This window comes from Rana temporaria, chromosome 6, assembly GCF_905171775.1.
Source record: "Rana temporaria chromosome 6, aRanTem1.1, whole genome shotgun sequence".
Classification (NCBI taxonomy): Eukaryota; Metazoa; Chordata; class Amphibia; order Anura; family Ranidae; genus Rana; species Rana temporaria.
In genome coordinates this window covers 3,410,904-3,438,180 of record NC_053494.1, presented here as the reverse complement: position 1 = coordinate 3,438,180, position 27,277 = coordinate 3,410,904, and the positions used below count along the sequence as shown (strand labels likewise).

Sequence of the window (27,277 nt, the reverse complement as noted above, 5' to 3'; positions counted from 1 at the left end):
AACTTTACCGAAGATCAGTCACATCAGATAGAAAATGAAACAAATGATGATAGTGATCATTATGCTAAAGCTTTATTTTTCCGGTTATAATTGATAAAAATCTTGGTAAATCATCAGAAAAAGTTTCCAGAGAACAAATTTACAGTTTTCAGTTACAATATTACAATCATGTCTTTCTTTTGTCTTCAATGCAAAGCGTAACCAAGAAAGGTCAGGCTGAGGAGACACGTCTGAAATGCGTCTGTAAAAGTCTCTTCTATTCATTAGTGGGATGTTGATTTAAAATTTGCACCAATCCCATTCCCTCCACATCACACCGATAATATACTGGTCCACCCAGGATGACGTACAGACATGTTACGTCCCGATCACATGGAGAGTATCAGCAGTAGCAGAGCGGTGGGAAGCAGAGCCCAGAAACTGTGAGAACCTGAAATAGAAATGGAATGATATAAGGGGTCCATATAGTGAACTTGGTGTTGAGTTATTTACCATAATATTTCACAAAGGACAAGATGCACTCTTTATATCTGGAAGAAAATAGATTTAACCTCCACACATGGTAAGGCTTATTCACAGTTATGCTGCGTACACACGATCGGAATTTCCGACAACAAAACTGTGGATTTTTTTCTGACGGATGTTGGCTCAGGGCAGGAGATGGTCAAGCTGCGGGCAGGACTCAGGAGATGGTCAGAGGCTGCAGGCAGGAGATGACCTCTTCTACAGTGTCCTCCTCACCCCCCAGTAATGTCCTCCTGTGGCCCATCACTCATGATGCTCCTCTCTGCACCGTGACCGTTGCGATGCGCTCCCCCGTGGAACCACTACGCCGAGAACTTAGAACAAGAGGCAGCTTCTGTTTAAAAATGGTGCCAGACAGCGACATTTACGTTACTGCGCATGCGCCGCACAGCCAAGCTTTTTCCGACAAGAACTTTTGTTGTCGGACAAATTGAGAACCAGCTCTCAAACATTTGTTGTTGGAAATTCCGACAGCGAATACACAAAGTTTGCATCGGACATTTGTTGTCGGAAATTCCGATCGTGTCTACGCGGCATAAAAGCTGTAAATATGAGAAAAAGACTCCCTCAACTACTTCTGGACAGCTCAGTAGATTGCTTTGAAAAATAGTTGGCTGTATTCTTAAAGCGATGTTCCGCCGAAAAAAATAATAATTAAAAGTCAGCAGCTACAAATACTTTTAATATATGGGAACTTACCTATCCTGGGCACCTGCAATGTCGGCAGCCAAAGCCAATCTGTCCATCAGCTCTCGGGTGCCGCCGCCATCTTCGGTTAGGGAATGAGGAAGTGAAGCCTTGTGATTTCACTTCCTGGTTCTCTACTGCGCATGTGCGAGTCATGCTGCGAGTCCTCACTGGTCCCTGCTGTCTTCTGGGACCCGTGTGTATCCCAGAAGACAGCGGAGGGGGGACAGAGTAGGCACCGGAGATGGCTAGGGTCACCGCGGTGGCAGGAAGTGGGAGCAAATACCTTTTTTTACACAGGTATCTCCCTCCTGAAAGGGGCGAAATGTGACACTGGGGGTGGGGGGGGGGGATTTCAAAAAATGGAAGTTCAATATTTGGGTGGAACTCCACTTTAACTACACAAAATATAACTGGATACTAACATTTATGCTGTAGGTAATAACACCAGAGGTTTTTGATCCAGGGAATACTAGATTACTTTTGACGAGACCAGGAAGGACCTTTATTCACTCGTCGGAGCACCACCGTGCTTTATAGAGTGTTTTTCTGCCTTCCCCGGTTCAGATCTGGGTATAGGATTGTTATAGAGGTTTTCTATTTGTTTATTTTTTTCTATTAGTTTAACTGACTGTTGCTGTAATTTTTGATTTTATATTTGCAGGCTTCTATGTTGCCCAATGGATATTATGTCCTATTTTAAATACCGTTTGTAATCAAAAATATGTATTTGTCATATGAATAAGTTAAACACCCATTCCATGTAACTTTCTACTTTCTGACTCCGGGGTTGGTGATTTTTTGATATCAGGCTTTTTTGGTCTTCTTGATAATGCCCCCTCTTTATACCATATGATCCTTATTCCTGAATCAGCTACACTGTAGACATGTGCAATTCGTTTCATTCCAAATTCGTATTTTTTTTACTAATTTGTTCATTCGGAAATATCCAAAATAACAAAAACCAGTTTAACATATTTTTTTAAATATTTGTAAATTTGAATATTTAAAAATTCATAAATTTGTAAATTGGAAGATCTCAAAATTAAGAAATTTCGAAATTTGCTAATTCGAAATGTGGAAATTTGAAATGTGGAAATTTGAAATGTGGAAATTTAAAATGTGGAAATTTGAAATGTGGAAATTTGAAATGTGGAAATTTGAAATGTGGAAATTTAAAATGTGGAAATTTAAAATGTGGAAATTTGAAATGTGGAACTTTGAAATGTGGAAATTTGAAATTGGGAAATATGAAAACCCAAAAATTTGAAAATCTGGAATAATAACTAACTAATAATAACTTAACCATTACTAACTATTAAATTATAGGTATTGGAATTTCAAATCCTTTCAAATGTGTCTGTTAGTGAATGTAATGAATACAAAAGTATCTGAAGTTACAAATTATCTGAAATAACAAATGCTGTATCTAAACTAATGGAACGTAACAAATTAATAATAACAATAATAACAACTTTTTATTATTATTTTTTTTTCTGTTCCATTTGATTAGATGCGACTCTCATTATTTTGCATAATTTGTAACTTTGAATAATGTCGTAATAATTACATTCACTAACAGCCACATTTAAAAGGAAATTCCAATACCTATATTTGAATAGTTAGTTATTATTATTAGTTAGTTAGTTAGTTAGTTAGTCTTTCTTATTTTCAAATTTATGAATTTTCAAATTTTCAAATTTATGAATTTTCAAATTTTCAAATTGACTAGTTTATGAATTTTTCAAATTAATGAATTTATGAATTTACGAATTGCGATCATAACGAATGACCCGAAAAACTAAAAACAAATTAAACGGAAACAAACACATTTTTCGGCAGTGCACATGTCTACTACCTTGTTTAGCTGATGCATTGAACTATGCATGTCAGTACTAGCTGCTACAGTCATTATATTTCTTAGATGCACCCTGGTGTTGATTTACAACATTTAGTCCAGTGGCGCAACTACCAGGGTCGCAAAGGTCCCACTTGCCAGCACTGACAGCCCCCCCCCCCCGCACGAACAGGAGAACTGGATAAGTTCCTCCTCCCCTCGCCTCTCTCCTCCTACATGTGACCATGGCACCACCCACATTCCAATCCCCGGCAGCACTGTGCTTCACAAATAGGATGAGTGGGCAGGAAAGCCCAGCTGCTGTAAACTAGACCAGTGTTTCTCAACTCCAGTCCTCAAGGTGCCCCAACAGGTCATGTTTTCAGGATTTCCATTATTTTGCACAGGTGATTTGATCAGTTGCATTCCCTTAGGAATTACCACAGCCCTTTTTCATCTGAGGGAAATCCTGAAAACATGACCTGTTGGGGCGCCTTGAGGACTGGAGTTGAGAATCACTGAACTAGACCATGGAGGAAATGTGCAGCCTGTCTGAGTCTCCTTTATAGGATAAGTGAGCTCACCTTCCATGGTGTTTGAAGTGTCCCCCCCTCCCTCCTATCTGTCGTCAGTCTCTGAGTACAGTAATGTAAGAGGGAGCTATATGGACTGTAATGTAAGAGAGACTCAGATTTAAAGGGTGCAATGTGAACTCTGATGTAAGGGGGGGGGGCTTTGGTGAGCAGAGACCCCCTTACATCAGAGTTCTCCTTCTTTCAGAGTCCACAGTGTTCCCCCTTACATCATACCACTAGGGTCTCTCCTTACATCGGTGTTCCCCTTTACATTACAGTCCGCAGACCTCCCCCTTACCGAGTAAATGCAAGTTCTGCAGACTATGGGAACCCTGATTTAAGGGGTTAAGCTGGGGAGTGCAAGTGGGGGCTCAGGTTACCAGAGACCCCCTTATAACAGAGTTACCCTATACACCAAAGTCTGCAGTGTTCTCCTTGACATCAGAGTTCTCAGCATTCTTCCTTAAATCAGAGCCCCCAGAGTTCTCTCTTGTAAGGGAACTCTGTGGATTCAGATGTAAAGGGGAAACTATGCAAGTTCAGATGTAAAGGGGAAATTTGTGTATTCAGGTGAAAAAGGGAATTTGTGATTAAATTCATATGATCAGAAATGTTATTTTATCACAAAGAATATGTATAATGTAAACTACAAAATAAATGTACAGTGCACCGCTAAAGTGTTCAGGTTTAGTTTAAAGATAAGGTTGCAGCCCTACCCACGACGGCAGGAAGGGGGGCCTGCTGCAGAACATGTGAAATGGGCCTACTGCGGGACAATTAAAAGGGGCCCCATGATGGAAGTAAAGGACCCTGAGATCAGTGGGAAGGGCCCTGGGCTAGGAGGGAAGGGCCCAGGACCAAAGGTCAGGGGGGCCCTTCATGGTTTCTTGCACTGGGGCCCTGAAGGTTTTAGTTACGCCTCTGATTTAGTCAAATTAAATATTTAAGAAAGTTAACAATAGTTAATAAAACACAAACTTACTGCTGATGGCTGAGTCTATGATATCTGCAATAGAAAACATAAAATTACATTGTTATATTGATTGTATCATTTATGTAACATAATTGTAATTTTGGTAAATGATCAAAATATGATGACATAATTGTCATAGTCGATATTCATCTATATTTGCTAAAAATATAGCGTTAAAAACAACAGCGATCAGTGACATGTCACAGTAAGCCACGCCCCCTAACAGTTGTAATCACTCCCTTGGACACACTTAACCCCTTCCCGCCCCCTAGTGGTTAATCGGTGCATTTTTATAGCACTGATCGCTGTATAAATGACAATGGTCCCAAAATAGTGTCAAAAGTGTCCGATGTGTCCTCCATAATGTCGCAGTCATAAAAAAAGTCGCAGTTCGCCGCCATAACGATAAACAAATGCCACAAAACTATCCCCTATTTTGTAAATGCTATAACTTTTGCACAAAGCAATCAATAAACGCTTATTGCGATTTTTTTTTTTACCAAAAATATGTAGAAGAATACGTACCGGTCTAAAATGAGGGAAAAAAAACGATATTTTTTATATTTTTGGGGATATTGAGTATAGCAAAAAGTTAAAAATATTGCTTTTTTTCAAAATGTACGCTCTTCTTTTGTTTATAGTGCAAAAAATAAAAACTTCAGAGGTGTCAAATACCACCACGAAAACGCTCTATTTGTAGGAAAAAAAAGAATGTCAATTTTGTTTGGGAGCCACGTCGCACGACCGCGCAATTGTCAGTTGAAGCGACGCAGTGCCGAATCGCAAAAAGTGCTCTGGTCTTTGGCCAGCCAAATGGTCCGGGCTGAAGTGGTTAAAGTAATGAGAGGAAAATGTTATTATCTATGCACAAGTGTACCTGAGCGGATGATTGGTCCAATTCTCAGATTGTAGGAGTCCAAGTCGGATCTTTGACTCCTTGAAGTACAAGTCTGGAACCAAAACACGGACATTTAGACAAGAGACACTTGTAATAAACATCATCTATATGATGTTATGACATAATTTCAAGGTGCTTTTCATAAACGGAAAATCTGATATGATTGGACAGAGAAGATTAGGGATAAGCTTTGAGTTTGAGTCGAACAATTTGGGGTGATCACGGCAAATTCGAAAAGCCGAGGAACACCCTGTAAAAGTCTATGGGAGAAATATAAAGTGCTAATTTTAAAGGCTAATATACAAGTTATTGTCATAAAAAGTGTTTGGGGACCCGGGTCCTGCCCCAGGGGACATGTATCAATGCAAAAAAAAGTTTTAAAAAACTGAAGTTTTCGGGAGCAGTGATTTTAATAATGCTTAAAGTAAAACAATAAAAGTAAAATATGTTTAATGTTGTACTATAGTATGCCTGTACAGTAGTGCATGTTTCCCATGCTTAGAACTGTCTCGGCACAAAGTGTTATTTTTGAAGGAAAAAAGTCATATAAAATCACTTGCAGCTATAATGAATTGTCAGCTCCCGGCAATACAGAGAAAAGTCATTCATTTAAAGGAATATTTCACTTCTATTGTTTCACTTTTAGCATTATTAAAATCACTTCTCCCGAAAAAAAAATCTTTTTTTAAAACTTTTTTTTTGCATTGATACATGTCCAATGCTACGATATCATTTTTCATAATGAAAGAAAACTATTTATCTTGGGTTATAATTAGGGTTGTCCCGATAACACTTTTTGAATCGCCGAAACCAATTACCGATACTTTTCTTAAAAAAATTTACATTTGCGACCAAATGTGACATTGTTTCATCACATTTGGCCACCCATCTCATCTTGCTATGGAAGTGATGTTCCGCCGAGAAATTTGGCACTGAGCATGCGCGGTGCGTTCCAAATCATTTGCGACAATACAGAGCAGTGAAACCGTCAGATAATCTCACGGAAGTGACGTTACAGACATTACAAACACTGGGCTATGCGTTCCAAGAATAATACTTCCCTTGTTATCTAGTGTCTCCAGAACTGCCAGCTGTCCCTGTACAACCCAAAGCAACCTGTGGTGTTAGGTTCTGCATTGCTGGAACTTGTAGTGTTTATCCAAATCAACCTGTGGTGATAGATCCTGCTATGCTGGAACTTATAGTGCCTCTAAAGATGCCAGCTGTCCTTGGACTGCCTTATACAATCCAGGGCAACCAGTGCTGATTATCCTGCCATGCTGGGACTTGTAGTGACTCTGAAGATGCCAGCTGTCCTTGGAATGCCCTATACAATCCAGGGCAACCAGTGCTGATTATCCTGCCATGCTGGGACTTGTAGCGCCTCTGAAGATGCCAGCTGTCCTTGGACTGCCCTATACATTCCAGGGCAACCAGTGCTGATTATCCTACCATGCTGGGACTTGTAGTGCCTCTAGAGCTGTCAGCTGCCCCAAAACAAGGCAGGGCAACCTGTAGTGTTAGGTCCTGCTATGCTGGGACTTGTAGCGCCTTTGAAGATACCAGCTGTCCTTGGACTGCCCTATACAATCCAGGGAAACCAGTGCTGATTATCCTGCCATGCTGGAACTTGTAGTGCTTCTAGAGCTGTCAGCTGCTCCAATACAAGGCAGGGCAGCCTGTGGTGTTAGGTCCTGCTATGCTGGGACTTGTATTACCCCTAAAGCTCTAAGCTTCCCCACTACAAGTCAGGTCAACCGGCAGTTCTGGAGACACTACAAGTGCCAGCATTGGGTGGTACAGGACAGCTGGCACTTCTGGACACACTACAAGTCCCAGCATTGGGTTGTACAGGACAGCTGTTAGTTCTGGAGACACTACAAGTCCCAGCATTGGGTTGTACAGGACAACTGACAGTTCTGGAGACACTACAAGTCCCAGCATTGGGTTATACGGGACAGCTGTCAGTTCTGGAGACACGGTAACAAGGGTAACAAGGGAAGTATTATTCTTGGAACGCATAACCCAGTGTTTGTAATGTCAGTAATGTCACTTCCGTGAGATTATCTGACAGTTTCACTGCTCTGTGTTGTCGCAAATCATTTGGAATGCACCGCGCATACGCAGTGCAAAATTTATTTGTGGAACGTCACTTCCGTAGCAAGATGAGATGGGTAGCCGAATGTGACGAGACAACGGCTCCCAGCCAGCTTACTTCAGGACTTGCTCGACGCTCCGCCCTCCACTACGGCTGCCGCACCGCCCGCTGACCCATTCCAGGTATCGGGTGAAGCATCGGGAGCATTTGTGCGAGTACAAGCACTCGCGTAAGTGCTTGGTATCGGCCCCGATACCGATACTAGTATCGATGTAGGGACAATCCTAGTTATAATGACTCCTAATGAAACTGCTTTATATATTTTCAACTTGGATTATGCCTCCAGTAAAGGGTGTCCCCCTGAGGCAATATTCCTCATGTGACAAGACCAGCCCTGTCTCCACCCAATCCCGCTCTATATCTATGGAAATCTACTCACCGGTTGACAGGCTCCAGACTTGACTTCGCACATGCTCACAGCGCAATGAAGGTAGACAAGGTCATAATCTCCCACAAATTTAAACATCTGCACAGATACCCGTCCCTCCTCTGAGAGACCGTTCTCTAGAACGTTTATGCCTTCACCTTCCTTGTTGGGACAGCTGAGGTAGATAAGAAAAGCCTTAAAGTGATTTACATTTTATGGACATTGCCTATGATAGAACTTTATTCATTACATTAAAATATATAAAAGAAAATGTTTAACCGCTTGCCGACGGCTGGATGTCTAAAGACGTCCTCAGGCTTCGTGGTGGTATATCTGAATGATGGGTGCAGCTACAGGCATCAGTAAGATATTTCCGTTTTCAACCGGCGATTCACCTACACCATGAGAATGATCATGGTCAGCCGATTGATCGTTCTTACGGGTGGAAAGAGGGGACGTCCCCCCCCCTTCCAGCCACCCTCCAGTACTTCTACGACTCACCGCTGCAATCAGTGAGTCTGGGAATGCATCCGCCGGCCCTGGATGTCCACCATAGAGATTTCCAGCGGACCAGATGGTCGCCAGAGTCTCTATGATCGTCGGATCAAAAAAAAGGCTGGATCATCTGGGATCATTTTTCGAACCTCCCTCCAGAATCGTTCGAGTTTGGGACATGACCAGAAAATAATGCAGGAACGTCCCCCATCCCTCCCGGCATCTCCAGCATCGATCAGTACCATTGGCTGCTTTTATTAAAGGTGCTGTTTAATGCTGCACTTAGTGTCGCCCCCTTGTGTTTTTTTTTGGGTTATGAAGGAAGAAATGCCAGGAGTATCTGACTTTGTACATCCAAGTTTACCTGTCTTTGATGATGTAGTATTTCAGAGTGTCGTTAGCAGATTGGGTTGGGGTGGCGTAGCAGTTCCTCATCACCAGAGCGTACTGCAATATGTCTGCACCCTGAATTAAGACTCCAATATACAAGATGCTCTCCAAAGGCAAGGAGACCTCTGACCCTTCATATGGAGTGGTGTAGCTGCTGTCTTTATACAGAGCCATGATGGCCTGGAATTGTCCCGTCCCTCCAACTGCGATATCTACCGAGCTGTGAGAGTTCAAAATTACTGTTTGTTATTTTTTTGTGATTTTAAGATAATCTCATTTACAAAGAACATACAACTGTGTACAAATAAATACTGTAAAGGATGGAAGCTTTTGATTTGTTTTTTTGTTGTTTTGTTCTGTTGAATTGTGTAAAAAAAAAAAAAAAAACCCATCTATAGAAAAAGCAAACTCGTGTGACAATGCTCAAAACTGATCTTTTGGGTACGACCAAGTACGCAAGAAATATGTTCAGAACCAATGTGCAGTATGTGGCAGGCTTGCCTTTAACCACTTTGACCAGCTAACACCGGCACTCGCCGCTCCGCTCCATAACTGTGCCCGTGGGACCCGCGGACTCGATGTCCACCGGGTGACCGTGATCGTGTCACGAAGCTGCAGAACGGGCACTGCACTGTTCTGCCTTGTCACAGGACACTGATCATCTGTTCCCTGTCATCGGAAGCAGTGATCACTGTCGTGTCACTTGTAGCCCAGCCCCCACAGTTATAATCACTCCCTAGGACACACTTAACCCCTTCATAGCCCACTAGTGTTTAACCCCTTCCCTGCCAGTGTCATTTACACCACAGTAAGCTGTATAAATGATAATGGTCCGAAAATAGTGCCAAAAGTTTAATGGACTGTAATGTCGAGGGGGGGACTAAGGAAAGTAATGTGGGGGAACTGAATACTGTATTAGGGGGGGCTGAAGACAATAATGTGGGGAAGCTGAGTACTGTAATTGGGTGGTTTGAGGACAGTAATAATTGGACTGAGTACTGTAATGGGGGGCTGAGGACAGTAATGGGGGTGGGCTAATGACAATAATGTGGGGCAGCTGAGGATAGTAGTGGGGGGGGCTGAGGACTGTAATTGGGGCCTGAGGACAGTAATGCGGAGGAGCTGAGGACTGTAACGGGGGGCTGAGGACTATGTGGGGGGTATGAGTACTGTAATGGGGGCTGAGGACAGTACTGTTTGAGGGCGTCAATGTCAAGTGGTTATAAAAGCACTACTGTCAAGGGTGATCTTGATGTGAAGGGAAGGGAATTGTGATGTGCAGTTGTGATATGGGTCTCGGTTCAGATCTGTGCATGTGTATTTGCTTGCACATCTCACAGGTAGGTCAGCCCATTCATTTTAATGGGCTGCACTACCCATGAGACCCATGGTGCTGCAGGACCATGCAGTTTGGTGCAGGCTTGTGCTAAAGTGTGGTGTGTTCCTCTGTGGGTCTAACCCTAACCCTAGCCCTAACCCTAACCCATACCCTAGTCCTAACCCTTACCCTAACCCTAGCCCTAACCCTAACCCTTACCCTAACCCTAACCCTAGTCCTAATTCATTCCCCCTGGCCTAAACTGATGGAAAAAAATGTTTTTATATTTTTCTTTTGATCTAATACCACAAAAAAATCTATTGGTGCTGAAGTGGTTAAATCATACTTACCTAGGTGGATACAGCATTTTATGCCCCCCCCCACCATATCTAAGGCTGAGACCTGAGCAATCAAACACCACTGATCGCTCAGTTCCCCCTTTCGCACTGAGAAAAGAGCCGTGACTGTCTGTGACCCTCAGCGGATCACTGAGAGGCTGAGCCAGGCGCCGGTCCAGGTTTTCCTTTTGTTATTTCCCTTCTATCATGCTGTCTGACTTTTAAAAGACCAGTGTCTATATATTACAGTACAGGTCCCCTTCAAACCTTTCCACCCTATGAAATAAATCTTCCTTACCTGATTATAGGTTTCAGGGCTAGATTCAGACTTGTAATCATATCCAGCTTATAGGCACAGGACACGGTTATGTTCAAGGTGTCATTCTTCGTGATTATCACTCCTTTGTGGAATTCAACGGAAATCGTACTTTGATATGTGATGTGGCTTTCATTTTGCTACAGAAAAAAGTTACATAAATGCAGATTTCCTTATTATATTATATTTTTAGAAACCTGTGTCTTGGTGATTCATGTGAAATGCATATTGTATTAAAAGTGTGCCCTTTGTGGGGTGGTCGATTTGCTGTGCGTACATGTAATAAGTCACAAGATTCTCATCAAACTTTTGGTTATCGATTCGTCCTCCTTTGAAGGAACCACTTGAATCCCCAAAAGTCATTGGATGACTTTGTATAAGTCACATATTTCACAGCTGGGACTGAGAGCCGGCTCACACAGGGGCGGCACTACTTTGGGGGCGACTCGGCAAGGCGATCTCAAGACGACTTCAGAGGCGACTTGCAAAATGACTTCTGTATTGGAGCCAATGCAAGTCGCCCCGAGTCGCCCCCAAAGTCGTACAAGAACCTTTTTCTAAGTCGGAGCCACTTGAGTCGCTCCTATTAGAACGGTTCCATTGAATAGAGAGGAGCGCGAGTTGTCAGGCGGCTAAGTCGCCCTGTGTGAACCGGCTCTTTCTCAATACATTTATTTATTTATTTTCCTATTGTTTTGTATTTAGAGATGAACGTAGTGAAGAAGAAATAATAATAATAATAATAATAACACTTACAGAGGACTGGACTCCGCATCCTCCGGCTTTTAGAGAGGCCAGAACTGAAAATGTATTTGTAACGTTGTCATCCTCAAAGCTGAAGCAGTCGCCGTTCTTTATATTCTCCCGACTCAAATTGGCGTTCAACTCCTTCATCTGACACTTATGGAAGGAGGCCCTCATCTCGTTCGCTCCACAGGTCAGCTCAGGACGGATGTCTGACAAACCTTGACACACAAATTGTTCAGATATCACATCAATGTTCAGCGGTCCCATTCCACGTTCCAACACAAATAATCCCCGGATATGTTCAATGTAATGGAGGAGGGAAATAGTCCTTTCTAAGGCCGGGTCCACACTATAGCGAATTGGATGAAGGAGTTGTGACCTGCTCTCAATGGAGTCGGTTCATACATTCTGTGTGTCTTTTGGTCTGTTTCAGGTCTGAATTCAGCCCAAAATACAGCGAATGGAGATGCACCAGACTCCCACTGTGAGCCGCTGTGTTCTATAGAGTGAACCCCCCCACTCATCCTAAAACATAAGGGAGAGGTGAGTAGGGAAGCCGGAAGCGCTGTGGGGGGACGGAGGGGGGAACCAGGGCAGTAGGGGGAATCTGTGCTGAACAGGGTGATTAGGCTGTGCCTGGGCACACCTGGCACACCCTGTGAGCCCACCTATGATACCTGTGCTCAGGGCAGCCATCACAAATTTTGGGGCCCCTTAAACAGCTTTAAGCACGGTCCCCCTGGTGCAGAGAACCGGTGGGGGTGCTGACGGAAAAAAAACAAGTGTAATCACTTCTTTCCTAAAGCGAGATAATAAGCAGGGGGACTGGGGACCATTGGGGCCCTTACAGGTGTAATGAAAAAATAAATAAAAAATAAATGGGAGGGGGGCCAGCCGGCCTGTAAGGGGCCCTGGGGACCATTTAGCCCCTTACATGTGTAATGCAAAAAAAAAGATAATAAAAAAAAACGGGAGGGGGGCCAGCTGGGCCCCTGGGGACCATCGGGCCCCTTACAGGCGAAATACCTGTAACCCCCTGATGGTGGCCCTGCCTGTGCTTAGATGAAAGCTGTAAAGCCTCATACACATGATCGGATTTCCATCGGACAAATCTGTGGAATTTTGTGCAAAAGGGTGTTGGCCATGAACTTTGTATGCATACAGACGGTAGAACTTTTTTCAGCCAACAAACACGAAAGTAGTGGCGTACTCAACGTACTACGTGGTTTTTCAGCTCTTTAGCGCCACCCTTTGGGCAACTTGTTGTCTTATGGTTAGCATTGCCTCTGAGCTACCCGGCTGTAGGTCCTCCGGACAACAAACTTTGCACACTTGTAGAGGAAGAGTGGGGCTACATGTGTGCCAAGTCCCCAAAATCCGGGAGATCAGGCGCGAAAAGGTGACTTGAGTATAAGCCGAGGGGGGCATTTTCAGCAAATTCATAGTAATTCATAGGTTAAAGCAGCGCTTGAAGGTGATAAGAAAAACACCAAATTGTGGTAAGGTGCCCTATGAAGGGCGAGTCCAAACAGGCACAAAAAAAAAATTCTGATTCCTATATAGAGTTCATGTGAGATCTTGTCAGAAGAGATGAAAGGCCTTCACCGCACCACGTGACACCGCTCCCCTCAAATCTAAGGCCCCATACACACGGGAGAATTTATCCGCGAATACGGTCCAGCGGACCGTTTCCGCGGATAAATCCTCTCGAGGATTTCAGCAGATTTCTATGCGATGGCGTGTACACACCATCGCATTGAAATCCGCGCCGAAATCCTCTGGCGATGACGTGTCGCACCGTCGCCGCGATTATGACGCGGCGACGTGCGCGACGCTGTCATATAAGGAATTCCACGCATGCGTCAAATCATTACGACGCATGCGGGGGATCCCTTCGGACGGATGGATTCGGTGAGTCTGTACAGACCAGCGGATCCATCTGTTGGGATGGACTCCAGCAGATGGATTTGTTGTGCATGTCAGCAAATATCCGATCTGCTGGAATCCATCCCAGGGGAGATTTATCCGCGGAAACAGATCCGCTGGCGTGTACACACCATAGGATCTATCCGCTGAAACCCATTTGCTGGGATTTATCTGCGGATGGATTCTATGGTGTGTACGGGGCCTTACACTCACCAAATAGATCTAGTGTAGCCTCTTTAATACAAACTGTAACTGCCATTTGCTGTAAAACAAAATGTCAGTTACAGTTTGTAACAAAGAGGCTGCACCTGTCCACATTGGGGAACATTGAAGGAACATCCTGGAAGTAGATCTACACTATAACTGGATGACCTATGCCTATACAATGATTGATGTCTGGGACATGAACCTTCCAGCTAATGATAGCGCCGGATTTCTCAACAAGCAAACGGAGAATCGTCACGAGCCAGTTTTCCAGCAATGAGCCATTAGGGGGAAATCCTATCTGACTGAATATATATGTCGGGAGTGATGTACTTGTAGCACTTCCCCCGAAGGAGCTGCTGGATTAGATGTTGGGTTTTGCACGTTACCTCCAAGTTCGTTGTCCAGGGGAGGAAGTGGTAGAAATTGTCCACACAAGATGTAAAACCTTCAATTGAAGGCTTTATTTTCGCTGAATAAAACTTGTGAAGGAAGTGGAGAGTAAAGAGAAGGGGAAGGTTCAGGTACGAGGTACAGAATGCACAAAAGTATTCAAAGTTCCAATATTCACCACTCACTCCTGAGATATATGTCAGCAGAATGGCACGGCTGGGCACAAGCACGTACCTGTACGTCCTCTTTAAGTGCCCAGCCGTGGGTCGCGGGCGGGCGCCCGCGAGCCGGTCCGAAGCTCTGTGACCGCGGTCGGGACCCGATCGCCGATGGAGTCCCGCGATTGTTCCCCGGAGCGGAAGAAAGGGGAGAGGTGAGTGTAAACACAGCTTCCCCATTCTTCACTGTGGCGCTGTCATTGATCGTGTGTTCCCTAATATAGGGAAACACGATCAATGATGTCACACGTCCAGCCCTGCCCCCCTACAGTTAGAAACACAGATGAGGTCACACTTAACCCCTTCAGCGCCCCCTAGTGGTTAACTCCCAAACTGCAATTGTCATTTCACAGTAAACGGTGCAAAAATGTGTCAAAATTGTCCGATGTGTCCGCCATAATGTCACAGTCATGAAAAAAAAACGTTGATCGCCGCCATCAGTAGTAAAAAAAAAAAAATTGTAAAAATGCAATAAAACTATCCCCTATTTTGTAAACGCTATACATTTTGCGCAAACCAATCGATAAACGCTTATTGCGATTTTTTTTACCAAAAATAGGTAGAAGAAGAATACGTATCGGCCTAAACTGAGGGAAAAAAAAACGTTTTTTATATATTTTTGGGGGATATTTATTATAGCAAAAAATATTCATTTTTTTCAAAATGGTCGCTCTATTTTTGTTTATAGCGCAAAAAATAAAAACCGCAGAGGTGATCAAATACCACCAAAAGAAAGCTCTATTTGTGGGAAAAAAAGGACACCAATTTTGTTTGGGAACCACGTCGCACGACCGCGCAATTGTCTGTTGAAGCGACGCAGTTCCGAATCGCAAAACCTGGCCGGGTCCTTTAGCAGAATTTTGGTCCGGGTCTTAAGTGGTTAAAGTCCCGAACTTCCTGCCTTACAGCCAAAGAGCCTCTAAGCCAATCCGGCGGACTGTAAGACAATTTGCGTAGCGGATCCCTTTTCCTTAACGAGGTTACCAGGCCTATCCTGAGACATTAGCTTGCCTTGCTTGTCTCCTCCAGGGCAGGTCCTCCCCGGTTTCCTTCGCTAAGCAGCTTCCTCCACTTGGATGGACAGCTTGGGATCCCCTGTAGAACCATTGGCCCCAGCCAGCATAGCTGGGCCTACTCGACAGGAACACAGCCTCAGACCAAACGTGGTCCCGAGACTGAAATCACACAAACTCACCTCGCGCCAGGAGGGCCACGAGGCAAAGGAAAAACGGCGTCTGCCCCTTAAGTACCTCCGCCCAGCATGCACAGCGGGGCACCACTCCCACTGGGCTGCTGCCGAGAGGGGTCACCTAACATACTATGGTCTGCTCAAGTTCCAACATGGGCCTGAAGTGGTAGCACCACCTACAGGCAACAAGGGGAAACTTCTACCGATGCACAACCACAGCCAGAACAGAGGCGAATTTAAATAGAATTATCAGAGTCTTAACCCAACTATTGGCTCAGACACCCCTAAATTTACAATAGCGCCCGGCTTGTTTGGAGACCAGCGCTACATACTAACCCTTTATGAGTAGTTTGCAATTTTCCAGCAATGAGCCAATAAGTGGAAATCCTATCTGACTGAATATACATGTCGGGAGTGATGTACTAACCCTTTATGAGTACCCATAAGGATTTAAGGAAGTGTGGTTGCTGCTTGCCCAACATCCATCTTTATACACCAAAGCTGTTTATTAGATGTATTTGGTGAGGCCTGTCATCTCGTATGACAAGATCTCATATGAACTCTATATAGGAATCATAAAATGTATTTTTTTGCGACTTGTTTGGACTTTCATAGGGCACCTTACCACAATTTGGTGTTTTTCGTATGACCTTCAAACGCTGCTTTAAACTATGAATTGCATTCTATGAACTTCTAGGGTTGTTGGTCTTCAAAACAAAACAACCTCCTGCATTCAAGGTGGATGTCATGGCAGTGATCTTAGGCCTTAGATCTACAACAACTTATAGCTAAGACCTTCCAGCTCCCTAAGGACTGGTGAAGAGCCCTGAGGAAGAGAGGACTCCCCTTAAAATATGTCAGATGTTTGGGGTGTCTGTCCCATGTTAGGATTGGAGCGGTGGACCAGGTGATGCGGGACACGGTGGATATTGATGGGCTGTTTGTAAGTACACATTTCATATCACAGAAACCAAAAGAACTGCTATTACACAACACACAACATTTCCTCTGCTCTTAGGAGGTGAGGATTGAGGTAAATACATTTCAATGTTTATTGAATGGCTATAACTGTAAGAGAACAGTGAGATCCACTTCAAACTCACATATACTGTACTTACTGGAAACTTTATATTGATCCTTGCAGTAACATCTGTCACCTTTGTCCCCCGTCTTCCATTCCTCACCTGCTGGACAGACTTCTTCAACTGTAAGTGGGTCAACCAAGAAACAGGAAAAAAAAGACCATTGTTTAATAATGCAACCATAAGAAACATACAGTATTACTGTCAGGACTGGGCTCAGCCCTCCCTTCTCAGAGCTCCAGCGCTCAGCTGTCCGTTAATTGCCAGTACTCTTTCCACAGTGACTCACCTTGTCTTCATATCCTGCTCGTCAGCTAGCCCTGCTGGCTATTTAAACTGCCTGTGTCAGATCTCCTGTGCCTTTGCCTGGTCAACATATCCGGATACTCAACTGTGTTTTCCTGTTAAAGACTTTTGCCTGGCTGACTTCCCTTCTGGTTCCTGATCCTGTTTGCTGCCTCTACTGCGCTCATCTCTGGATTCCTGTTTCACTGGCTTGTTCCGACTTCAGGCACAAAAAGGTGACTCGAGTATAAGCCGAGGGGGGCATTTTTAGCACAAAAAATGTTCTGAAAAACTCGGCTTATACTCGAGTATGAATGGTATATCGCAGCTTAGCAATCATTTAATGTGGGGGCTGCATTAGTTGTTTTTTTTTGGGGGGGGGGCTTTTTCACCTGGTGAACTGGTCAGTAACATACCTCCTGTATTAGTGAGACACAACTATGTATGAAGGAGTAATGGGGGCACCTTTGAACAGCAATATAGACAATCTGGAGGGAGGAGAGTGTTAGATGAACTAGCAGATTTAAATGCACTAACACTTTATAAGCAGTTGAAGCAAACAGATTTTTCCTTTCTTGCATAAATAAATAAAAGCTGATCATTGTAAGCACCCCTGTCAGTGGTAAATGGTTTGCCTCAACACTCTAACTGCTACATCTGCAGGACAGCTTGTTCTTTTGAAAAAAAAAAAAAAAAAAACATACTGGCTGGATCACCAGGTGAAAATAGAAGAAAGCCTAAAAAAAAGAAAGAAAAAGAAAGCAAATGCAGCCATCACATCTAAGAATTGGTAAGCTGAAATATAATAAATGTTTGCGGGTTTAATACCACTTTAGACTCTATTTAACCACGTTCCTTTAAGCCACCTCAACATTCAACTTATTTAAGCCACGCCCATTATTGTCGCGGTGCGCTCCGCATGTCTTTTCCATCCCTAGGTGTCCCTTATTCTCAAGTTCCAAAGTTGAGAGGTATGATAATGGGCTAGTATGCATCACATACTAGCAGAGGCGGCTCTAGGCTTTGTGAGGCCTTGGGCAAAACTTAGACATGAGGCCCCAATCACGCCAATAATGGGAAAAATAATTCAAGCGATAAAAAATAACACCATATTTAGAGAGAAATTTCCTGCCCCCCGGCCCAGTCCGCCCCTACCTCCTGGCGGGTTCAGCAGTGGCCGACAGCTCCACCTCCACCTCTATAATTTGTCTGCAGCAGGCATCGCTCTATACGAAAGACGGTAATCCTTTACCAGCCCGACCCAAAGCTCACCCTGCCAGTTTTCGGGTAACTGACCGGGGACATTTCCTCCCATTCTATCACATACATCAGGTACATTAGGCGGCCGCGAGGCCCCTGAAAGCGTGACTGCCTTCTTTGCCTAATTAGAGAGCCGCCTCTGCATACTAGCCCATTGTGTGACACTTACCTTCAAATGAATCCAGCGCTGTCCCCTGTGCAGGCTGCGTCCACCTTCTCGCCCCCTCTTCCTTCTGGGGGCCGCAGACTCGCCGTCCTAAACCTTAGGCCTTGTACACACGGGCAAACATGTCCGATGAAAATGGTCCGCCGGACCGTTTTTAGCGGACATGCCCGCCCGGAGATTTCTGTATGATGGCTGTACACACCATCATACAGAAATCCACGCGTACACGATACACGGTGCTTCCACGCATGCGTCAAAGTCATTCGACGCATGCGAGGGATGGCGGCCGCTTGGACATGTACAGTAAGTCTGTACAGACAACCGAACATGTCCGACGCACAGGATTCCAGCGGGCATGTTTCTAAACATGTTTAGAAACATTTGTCCGCTCGAAAACGGTCTGGCGGACAAATGTACGCTGGAAACCAGTCCACTCGGCCGTACACACGACCGAACATGTCTGCTGAAACTGGTCCGCGGAGCAGTTTCAGCAGACATGTTCGGTCGTGTGTACGGGGCCTTACAGAAACAAAAGCCTGACAGAACTCTTCCACGATCTATCCACAATGAAGTAAAATGCTGGGCATTAAGAGCAGTGGTTTGCCTACATTTGGTTACACTAAAGCAGGGGGCCAGATTTGATGAATTGAACATGTGTGAGGGCCGACCATTTTGCCCGACATTCCTTGAACCATTAAAATGAAATGCAAATGAATCTATGTTATTGTAATCAGTGGCAGTGCGAGAGCCAGAGGGGGCGGCGCTCCGGCGCCCTCTATAGAGACACCGCCACTGTTTAAAAGCAAAATGGAAGGATGAGGTAAGTGAAGCTGGACTGCACAAAGGTAAAGGAAGATATTTAGGAAAAAAAATAAAAAATTACCTTTACAACCCCTTTAAGGTTTAAAGTCCTCCAGGTTGCAGAATATCTGGAGGTAGCAAATCAAGATTAACTGAATTTGCAGAATGTTCTTGAGTTTTCTGTGTTTTTGGTTGCTTTAGTGCAGGCATGTCCAAAGTCCGGCCCGTGGGCCACTTGCGGCCCTCGTTCCAGTTTAATGCGGCCCCACTGGTAATTTGGATATATATATATCCTTTGTGTAGCCCCCAATGAATCCCTGAGCGCTGCCGTGGATATACTGGAGTTACAGACAGAAGAACAGGAAGTGAGGATTTCTCAGAAGAAAGAAGGACATTCAAAAGCAAAATGGAAGGATGAGGTAAGTGAAGGAGGACGGCACTAAGGGAAAGGAAGATATTTAGGGATTTTTTTTTTTACCTTTACAACCCCTTTAATAGGTAAAATTACTATTTTTTTTTTTTTAACAAGGAAAATGAATTGAGTCACTTACCTGTACAATAGGACACGTAGCACTTGGATTCTGGAGTTCCAGTTAATTTGTACACATAGTATCCCAAGGGACACGCCTTAACCTGGATGGTTGATGTCGATTGGCAGCAACTTCCATCATAACTAGCACAAACAGTGCGATTCACGACGCCGTCTGCAATCACCGGATGTGTTCCATTCATCCAAAGTGGAGCGTTTGTATTACACCTATATTGGGGTACACAGGATTCGGGTATACGAACACCGCCACTGCCCTTAAACTGATACCATCCGTTCTTGAAAAGATCACAGTTCCAGGAGAGTTCTGTGTTGCTTGTGCTTCTCCAGGGCTCATTGAGAACGGTGCGGGTCACACAAGGATCAGAGCAGTAATAGGAGCCAAGGGAACTGATACACTCAGTTCCTAAGCCACAGTCACTTCTTTGGCACTCATCAAATTCACAATTGGACTCAGTCATGTAGTATCCATTGGGACACACACAGGAAAATCCAGTAGTCGCATAAGAGCATACCGGATCTAAGGGATCAACTCTGCCCAGTCTAGGACGGTCATACTCTCTGATGGGCACACAGGAACCTCCTGAGAAGACAAAACCACTCGGACAGAGACAGGTATAAGAGCCAAACGTGTTCTGGCATGTGCCAACAGAGCAGTTGTGTGTCCATTTATAGGCGCACTCATCAATATCCGAACAGTTGAATCCGTCTCCAACCAAGCCGTCCTTGCAGACGCATTGCACATAATCTGCATGTTCCTCACACAGAGCGTATGGATGGCATTCTGAACAAGTGGCTGCCGCTGTTGAAAGCAAGGAAAGAAAAAACATGAATCAGATTGGAACTGTAACGTAGGCATGTGCAAAAGGGAACATTTTGTTTTGTTTCGTTTCGTTTTAATTCGTTATTTAATTAATTTCGTTAAGTTAGGTTAGTTACATGTGTTAAATTCGTTTTCGGAACTCGTTCGTTTTCGACCGAATTTCGAAAAATCCGGTCGAATTCGAAAATATTTCGACCGTTTTCGGAACTCGTTCGTTTTCGACCGAATTTCGAAAAATCCGGTCGAATTCGAAAGTATTTCGACCGGATTCGACAACAAATAGTCTCTTTTCGAATATAATTTCGAAATTCGATCGGAATTAAAAAATAAAATAAAAAAAAAATCGAATTCCAAATCAAAAACCGGCAGACGAAATTCGATCGGAATTCGAAAAAAAAAAAAAAAAACAATTTGAATTTCGATCGAATTTCGTCCGCGGGTTTTCGATTCGGAATCGAAAACGTTTGTTCGGATTCGGTAAATTCATTAATATTGCAATTCGGGAATTCGTATGCATCCGAATGTCCGAATAATGAAAAATTCGTCCGAATTTCGATTCGGAACGAAACGAAATGCACATGCCTATCTGTAACGGGAGTCACTTTTGGGCGCAGGGTTACCAAGAACATAATGAACCCTGAGAATACGATTGGATTACTTCAAATGGGACAGTAATATTCATTAACAATATCTCTCTATGAAGATTGTATCCCCTGTACACTGTGAGGTCTATGGCCAGGAAGTATAACTCCTAATATGGGCATTCCAGGAAGTTCAATGTAAGAGACCGACCGTCTATTGCTTAACGATGTCGCCTTTGTCTGGATAAGTAAATTGTGTTAGGGCTCTTTCACACGGGCGGCCTACCAGTTTTTTTTGCAGACCTGAACGGGCGGTCCCTGCACAGTGTGCGGGGACCGCCCTGCCATCCGCCGGCTCAGCACGGATCAACGGAGCGATCCCCGCTGAGCAAGAGGAGGTTCATGTGAAAGGGGCCCAAATCTTGTCTGAGGCAGCTTTCCCTTCACCTATTATTAAGTGTACTAATGAACTCACCTGCTGTCTGCTAAGCCAGTGGTCATCAACCCCTGTCCTCGGGGCCCACTAACAGGCCAGGTTTGCAAGATAACTAAAAATACATCCCAGGTGATCTCATTTGCTGCTCAGTGATTGCAGTATTCTAGTCTGCGTCTCCCCAAGGTAATACATAAAACCTGGCCTGTTAGTGGGCCATGAGGACAGGGTTGATGACCACTGTGCTAAGGGATGTATTGACACTCAGAATAGTGTGTATTGGGGGGTTGGTTATGTAACCATTGTGTGATGTTGTGGGTGGATCCGGGTCGTTGTTCATGTGGTGACTGCAGTATTCTCAAGTGTATAAAAAGAGACTGTATTCCTTTCAATAAATAGTCTGATTCCTGCTTGACCCTCAATACGGAGCCTCGTCTCGTACTTGGGGGGGGGGGGGGAATTATTCGTATGGGTTTCTTGTTCGGCTGATTGGAGTGTTCGGTGGCTGCCTTTGTGTTCGGAAATGGAATGTCCTAAACGGGTTTAACCCCTTTCATACTCGGGGTGTTGTTACAGGAACCAATACCATCCATCCTAATATCTGATCCCGTCTGAACTGGCTCTCTTCTGACTTCACAAATGCTGCTTCCCTCAGTCTATCCAATTATCACAACTTCTAACTACAACCTACAATGATTGCTACAATCTGACTCCTCGATACTTTTTATTGCTAATTTCCACATAGCAGCGTATAGTGTGTGGATCAACACATCGGCGCTTTGTAGTCCGCTGTCTATGAACCCAGACGTGCTTGGCTCTTAAGCCTCGTACACACGATCGGATTTTCCGCGGACAAAGCGTAGGACTTTTGTCCGAAGGGCGTTGGCCAGGAATTTGTCTTGCATATAAATGGCACACAATTGTCGGCCACCAATTGACGTAGTTTTTTCCAGCTCTTTAGCGCCACCCTTTGTGCACCTTCTGCTAATGTTGTGTTATGGTGAGCATTGATTCCGAGCATGCGTGTTTGTACTTTGGACTTTTGTCCGACAGACTTGTGGCCCCAGTGTCTCTGCATCTGCCTTCCTGGCATGAATGGCACGGGCAGGCAAATTGGCGTACAGGTACGTCCCTTTAAGTCTGCCACCCAGCAATGGTTCAAAAAATGTGTCAAAATTGTCCGATGTGTCCGCCATAATGTCGCAGTCACTATAAAAATCGCTGATCACCGCCATTAGTAGTAAAAAAAAAAATATTAATAAAAATGCTATAAAACTATCCCCTATTTTGTAGACGCTATAACTTTTGGGCAAGCCAATCAATAAACGCGTATTGCGATTTTTTTAACCTAAAATAGGTAGAAGAATACGTATCGGACTAAACTGAGGGAAAAAAAAACTTTTTTTTATATAATTTTTGGGGGATATTTATTATAGCAAAATGTAAAAAATATTGCTTTTTTTCCAAAATTGTCTATTTTTGTTTAAAGCGCAAAAAAATAAAAACCGCAGAGGTGATAAAATACCACCAAAAGAAATCTCTATTTGTGGGAAAAAAGGACGCCAATTTTGTTTGGGAGCCACGTCGCACGACCGCGCAATTGTCAGTTAAAGCGATGCAGTGCCGAATCGCAAAAAGTGGCCCGGTCTTTAACCACCACAATGGTCCAGGGCTGAAGCAGTTAAGGACCGTATCACGCCAATATACGTCGGCAGAATGGCACAGCTGGGCAGATTAACGTATATATACTTTGCCCTTTTAGACGTGGCATTGTGGGCACGTGCGCACCCACCGCGAGCTCCGTGAGTCTGATTGCGGGGCCCGCGGACTCAATGTTGGGAGCGGTGATCAGTGTCTTGTCACACGTAGCCCATCCCCCCTACAGTTAGAATCACTCCCTAGGTCACACTTAACCCCTTCCCCGCCCCCTACAGGCTAACCCCTTCACTTGCCAGTGTCATTTTTTACAGTAATCAGTGCATTTTTATCGCACTGTTTGCTGTAAAAATGACAATGGTCCCAAAATAGTGTGAAAAGTGTCCGATGTGTCCGCCATAACATTGCAGTCACGATAAAAATCGCTGATCGCCGCCATTACTAGTATTTTGTAGAAGCTATAAATTTTGCGCAAACCAATCAATAAACGTTTATTGCTATTTTTTTTTTTACCAAAAATATGTAGAAGAATACGTATCGGCTTTAACTGAGAAAAAAAAAATATGTTTTTTTTATATATTTTTGGGGATTTGTTATTATAGCAAAAATGAAAAAATATTGTTTTTATTTTCAAAATTGTCACTCTATTTTTGTTTATAGCGCAAAAAATAAAAAGATAGGCACTGATGAGGCGGCACTGATGGGCACTAAGATGCTGCACTGATAGGGACTGATGAGGCGGCACTGGTGGGCACTGTGAGATCTGAGGTCTTTTCTTGACACCCTTTTTTACATTAAAGAGGTCCGGTCATGTTTTTTTTTTTCTATATCAAAGCATGTTTACATTCCTTGTAATAGGAACAACCGTATAGCTAGATACTGCTCTCTGTCTCCTCCACATATCTCCACTACCTATTAGATATGTGCATTCCCGTTCGTACAAATGTTATTTTTATACGAAAATGTTCATTTTCGTACCCGCAGAATAATGTGTAAATACGAAAAAATTAAAGCACCAAAATACGAAAACGACGGGATTACGAATGAGCTGCATAACGAACAACCGCAAATACGAACGAACGATCCAACGAAAATATGACAAAACGAAAACAGCAAAAGAACAAAAATGATATTTTGTTTGAATCCTTGTTCTGTTCGTATTTTGATTTTCAGTCGTATGTTCATATGACATCTAACAAAAGATTTTCATTCTGTATTTTGTTTGAATTCTTTTTCTGTTTGTATGTTCATATGACATCTAACAAAAGATTTTCATTCTGTATTTTGTTTGATTCCTTTTTCTGTTTGTATGTTCATATGACATCTTATAACAAAAGATTTGTATTCTGTATTCTGAATTCCTTTTTTCTGTTCGTAATTTTGTTTCAAAATACAGAATGCAAATCTTTTGTTATAAGATGTAATTTTCGTTTTTTTGAATGGGCAGTGAGTGTAGTTAGTTAGTGAAGCAGCTTCTCTTTTGTGCTGAGTACAGTAGTACAGTAGAGCCAAATAAACTTTTCTGTGGATTTTCGTCTGAAGGGAGATCAGTTGGCCAGACTTTTGAACCCAAAAATGGTTTTCTGATGGAGTTTAAAAACGAACGAACGTTCGGTAAAACGATCGTTTTTATGTTTGTTGTTAAAGTCTGACCAAGTGTATGGGGCTTAACAATAGGTAATATGGATGAGCCGCGTGTTGAAAGTGCCGCGAATCCCGCGATATATTTACGAAAGTACAAAATTACGAAAATTCACGAAAATTATTGTCTAACAAGTAACAAACATGAATTATACAGAATAACGAACCATCCCGCATGTACGAAAATAAAACGGTAACCAAAATACGAAACGATCGGAATACGAAAAAATCGCGTCGTACGAAAAACGAACGGGAACGAACAGGAAAACTGGCGTCTTACGAAAAACGAACAGAAACGAACCTATGGAATGATACGAAACAGAACAAAAAAAAACGAAAAAAATTTCTGTGCACATGTCTACTACCTATCAGACGTTACAAAAACTCCCTAAGCAAACACTAATGCCGCGTACACACGACCATTTTTGATGACAAGATAAATTTCATTTTTTAAATTGGTCGTGAAAAACGGTTGTGTGTGGGCTCCAGAGCATTTTTCTCGATGAGAAAAATGGCCATTAACCACTTCCTGACGGCCGTACGACTTTGTACGGCCGCAGGGTGGCTCGAAATCTCTGACCCGCCGTCTTTTTACGCCATAGCGGCGCTCGCGGGCGTGCCCGTCGCATCACTGAGATGCTGATGCGCCTGCCTGGCGGCCGCGATGTCCGCCAGGCACCCGCGATCGGCGGTTACAGAGACAAGGACGTGGATCTGTGTGTGTAATGATGAGGTGTAAACACAGAGATCCACGTCCTGTCAGGGAGAGAGGAGACCGATCTGTGTCCCTTGTACATAGGGAGACAGCATCGGTCACCTCCCCCAGTCAGTCCCCTTCCCCCACAGTTAGAAACACTATGCAGGGTACACATTTAACCCCTCCCTCACCCCCTAGTGTTAACCCCTTCATTGCCAGTCACATTTATACAGTAATTAGTGCATAGTTATAGCACTGATCGCAGTAGAAATGTGAATGGTGCCAAAAATGTGTCAAAAGTGTCCGATGTGTCCACAATAATGACGCAGTCCCAAAAAAAATCGCAGATCGCCGCCATTACTAGTAAAAAAAAATAATAATAATTCTGTCCCCCATTTTGTAGGCGCTATAACTTTTGCGCAAACCAGTCACTTATTGCGATTTTTTTTTTTTTTTACCAAAAATATGTAGAATACGTATCGGCCTAGACTGAGGAAAAAAAAACATTTAAAAATGTTTTTTTATAGCAACAAGTAAAAATTGTCGCTCTTTTTTTGTTTATAGCGCAAACAATAAAAACCACAGAGGTGATCAAATACCACCAAAATAAAAATCTGAGGGGTAGATCTGAAATGAGGGGAAGCTCTGCTGATTTTATCATCCGATCATCTGCAAGATAAAATGCTGTTTTTTACTTTCCCTGCATGTCCACCTCGGATCTACAGGGACTGCACTTCCAACTTGCAGTGCACTCATAGTGCAAAGTGGATTTGCCTTTCGTAAATAACCCCCATGTCTTTAACATAAGCTCAGTAATAACATGCAATGCCAAGCTGCAATTTCCAAAGCGAGGAAAGTCCTTCCTTGTATAGAGAGGTCTGGACTCCAGAGAGAGAGATATCATCTGTACAAATCATTAGTAAGATCTCATCTGGAATATGCAGTTCAGTTTTGGGCCCCAGTTAGTGAACTTGGTGTTGAGTTATTCACTTTACGGTCAACACTGAGGACAAGGGGGCGCTCTTTACATCAAGAGGAAAAGAGATTTCACCTCCAAATAAGGAAAGGTTTCTTCACAATAAGAGCTGTGAGAATGTGGAACAGACTCCCTCCAGAGGTGGTTCTGGCCAGCTCAGTAGATTTCTTTAAGAAAGGCCTGGATTCTTTCCTAAATGTACAGAATATAACTGAGTACTAAGATGTGTAGGTAAAGTTGATCCAGGAAAGGTCTGATTGCCTCTTGGAGGATCAGGAAGAAATTAGAGACTTGGGGTACACCACAAATAACATTGAGACTTGGGGTACACCACTAATAACACTGATAATTGGGGTACACCACTTATAACACTGAACCTTGGGGGACACTGCTACACATTCAAAGTGCAGGATCTACACCTCCCTTGTTGGGTCTGTAGATTTTTTATTGAGGAGTAGATCTAGGAGGTCTTCCATATAGTGTCTGCTCTCCACCATCAACCACTATACCATAGACCACCCCTAACCCTCCCACCCAGACCTAACCCTCCCACCCAGACCTAACCCTCCCACCCAGACCTAACCCCCCACCCAGACCTAGCCCCCCCACCCAGACCTAACCCTCCCACCCAGACCTAACCCCATCAGGTGACCTGAATCTACTCACCAGCCGTCCCATGAGGAGCACCCAGCAGGACCAGGAGGAAGAGGAGAGACATCATCCTTCTCATTGTGGAATCTCCTTTCTGTATCGATCTTTCTCCACAAATATGATT

General features: G+C 43.7%; 1 protein-coding gene across 1 annotated transcript; it reads right to left on the bottom strand.

Moving 5' to 3' along the window:
- Window positions 1-49: 49 nt before the first annotated feature.
- Window positions 50-27,277, bottom strand: LOC120942824 (uromodulin-like). The gene is made up of 10 exons (XM_040355749.1): window positions 27,169-27,277; window positions 19,700-20,497; window positions 16,673-16,885; window positions 11,634-11,842; window positions 10,860-11,017; window positions 8,880-9,125; window positions 8,033-8,195; window positions 5,475-5,547; window positions 4,607-4,630; window positions 50-430 (listed from the first exon to the last, which is right to left on the bottom strand). The coding sequence occupies exons 1-10, from the start codon at window positions 27,230-27,232 to the stop codon at window positions 369-371; spliced, it is 2,010 nt and encodes a 669-aa protein (XP_040211683.1). The 5' UTR covers window positions 27,233-27,277; the 3' UTR covers window positions 50-368.

What these genes read in the sequence shown, in the direction of transcription:
- LOC120942824 (XM_040355749.1), bottom strand. Translation starts at nt 27,232, where the DNA reads ATGAGAAGGATGATGTCTCTCCTCTTCCTCCTGGTCCTGCTGGGTGCT. An exon ending in GCCCTGAAACCTATAATCAG is followed by an intron (nt 9,126 to 10,859) that starts GTAAGGAAGATT and finishes GAACTCTCACAG; the next exon opens with CTCGGTAGATATCGCAGTTG. An exon ending in AGTCTGGAGCCTGTCAACCG is followed by an intron (nt 5,548 to 8,032) that starts GTGAGTAGATTT and finishes TTTTGGTTCCAG; the next exon opens with ACTTGTACTTCAAGGAGTCA.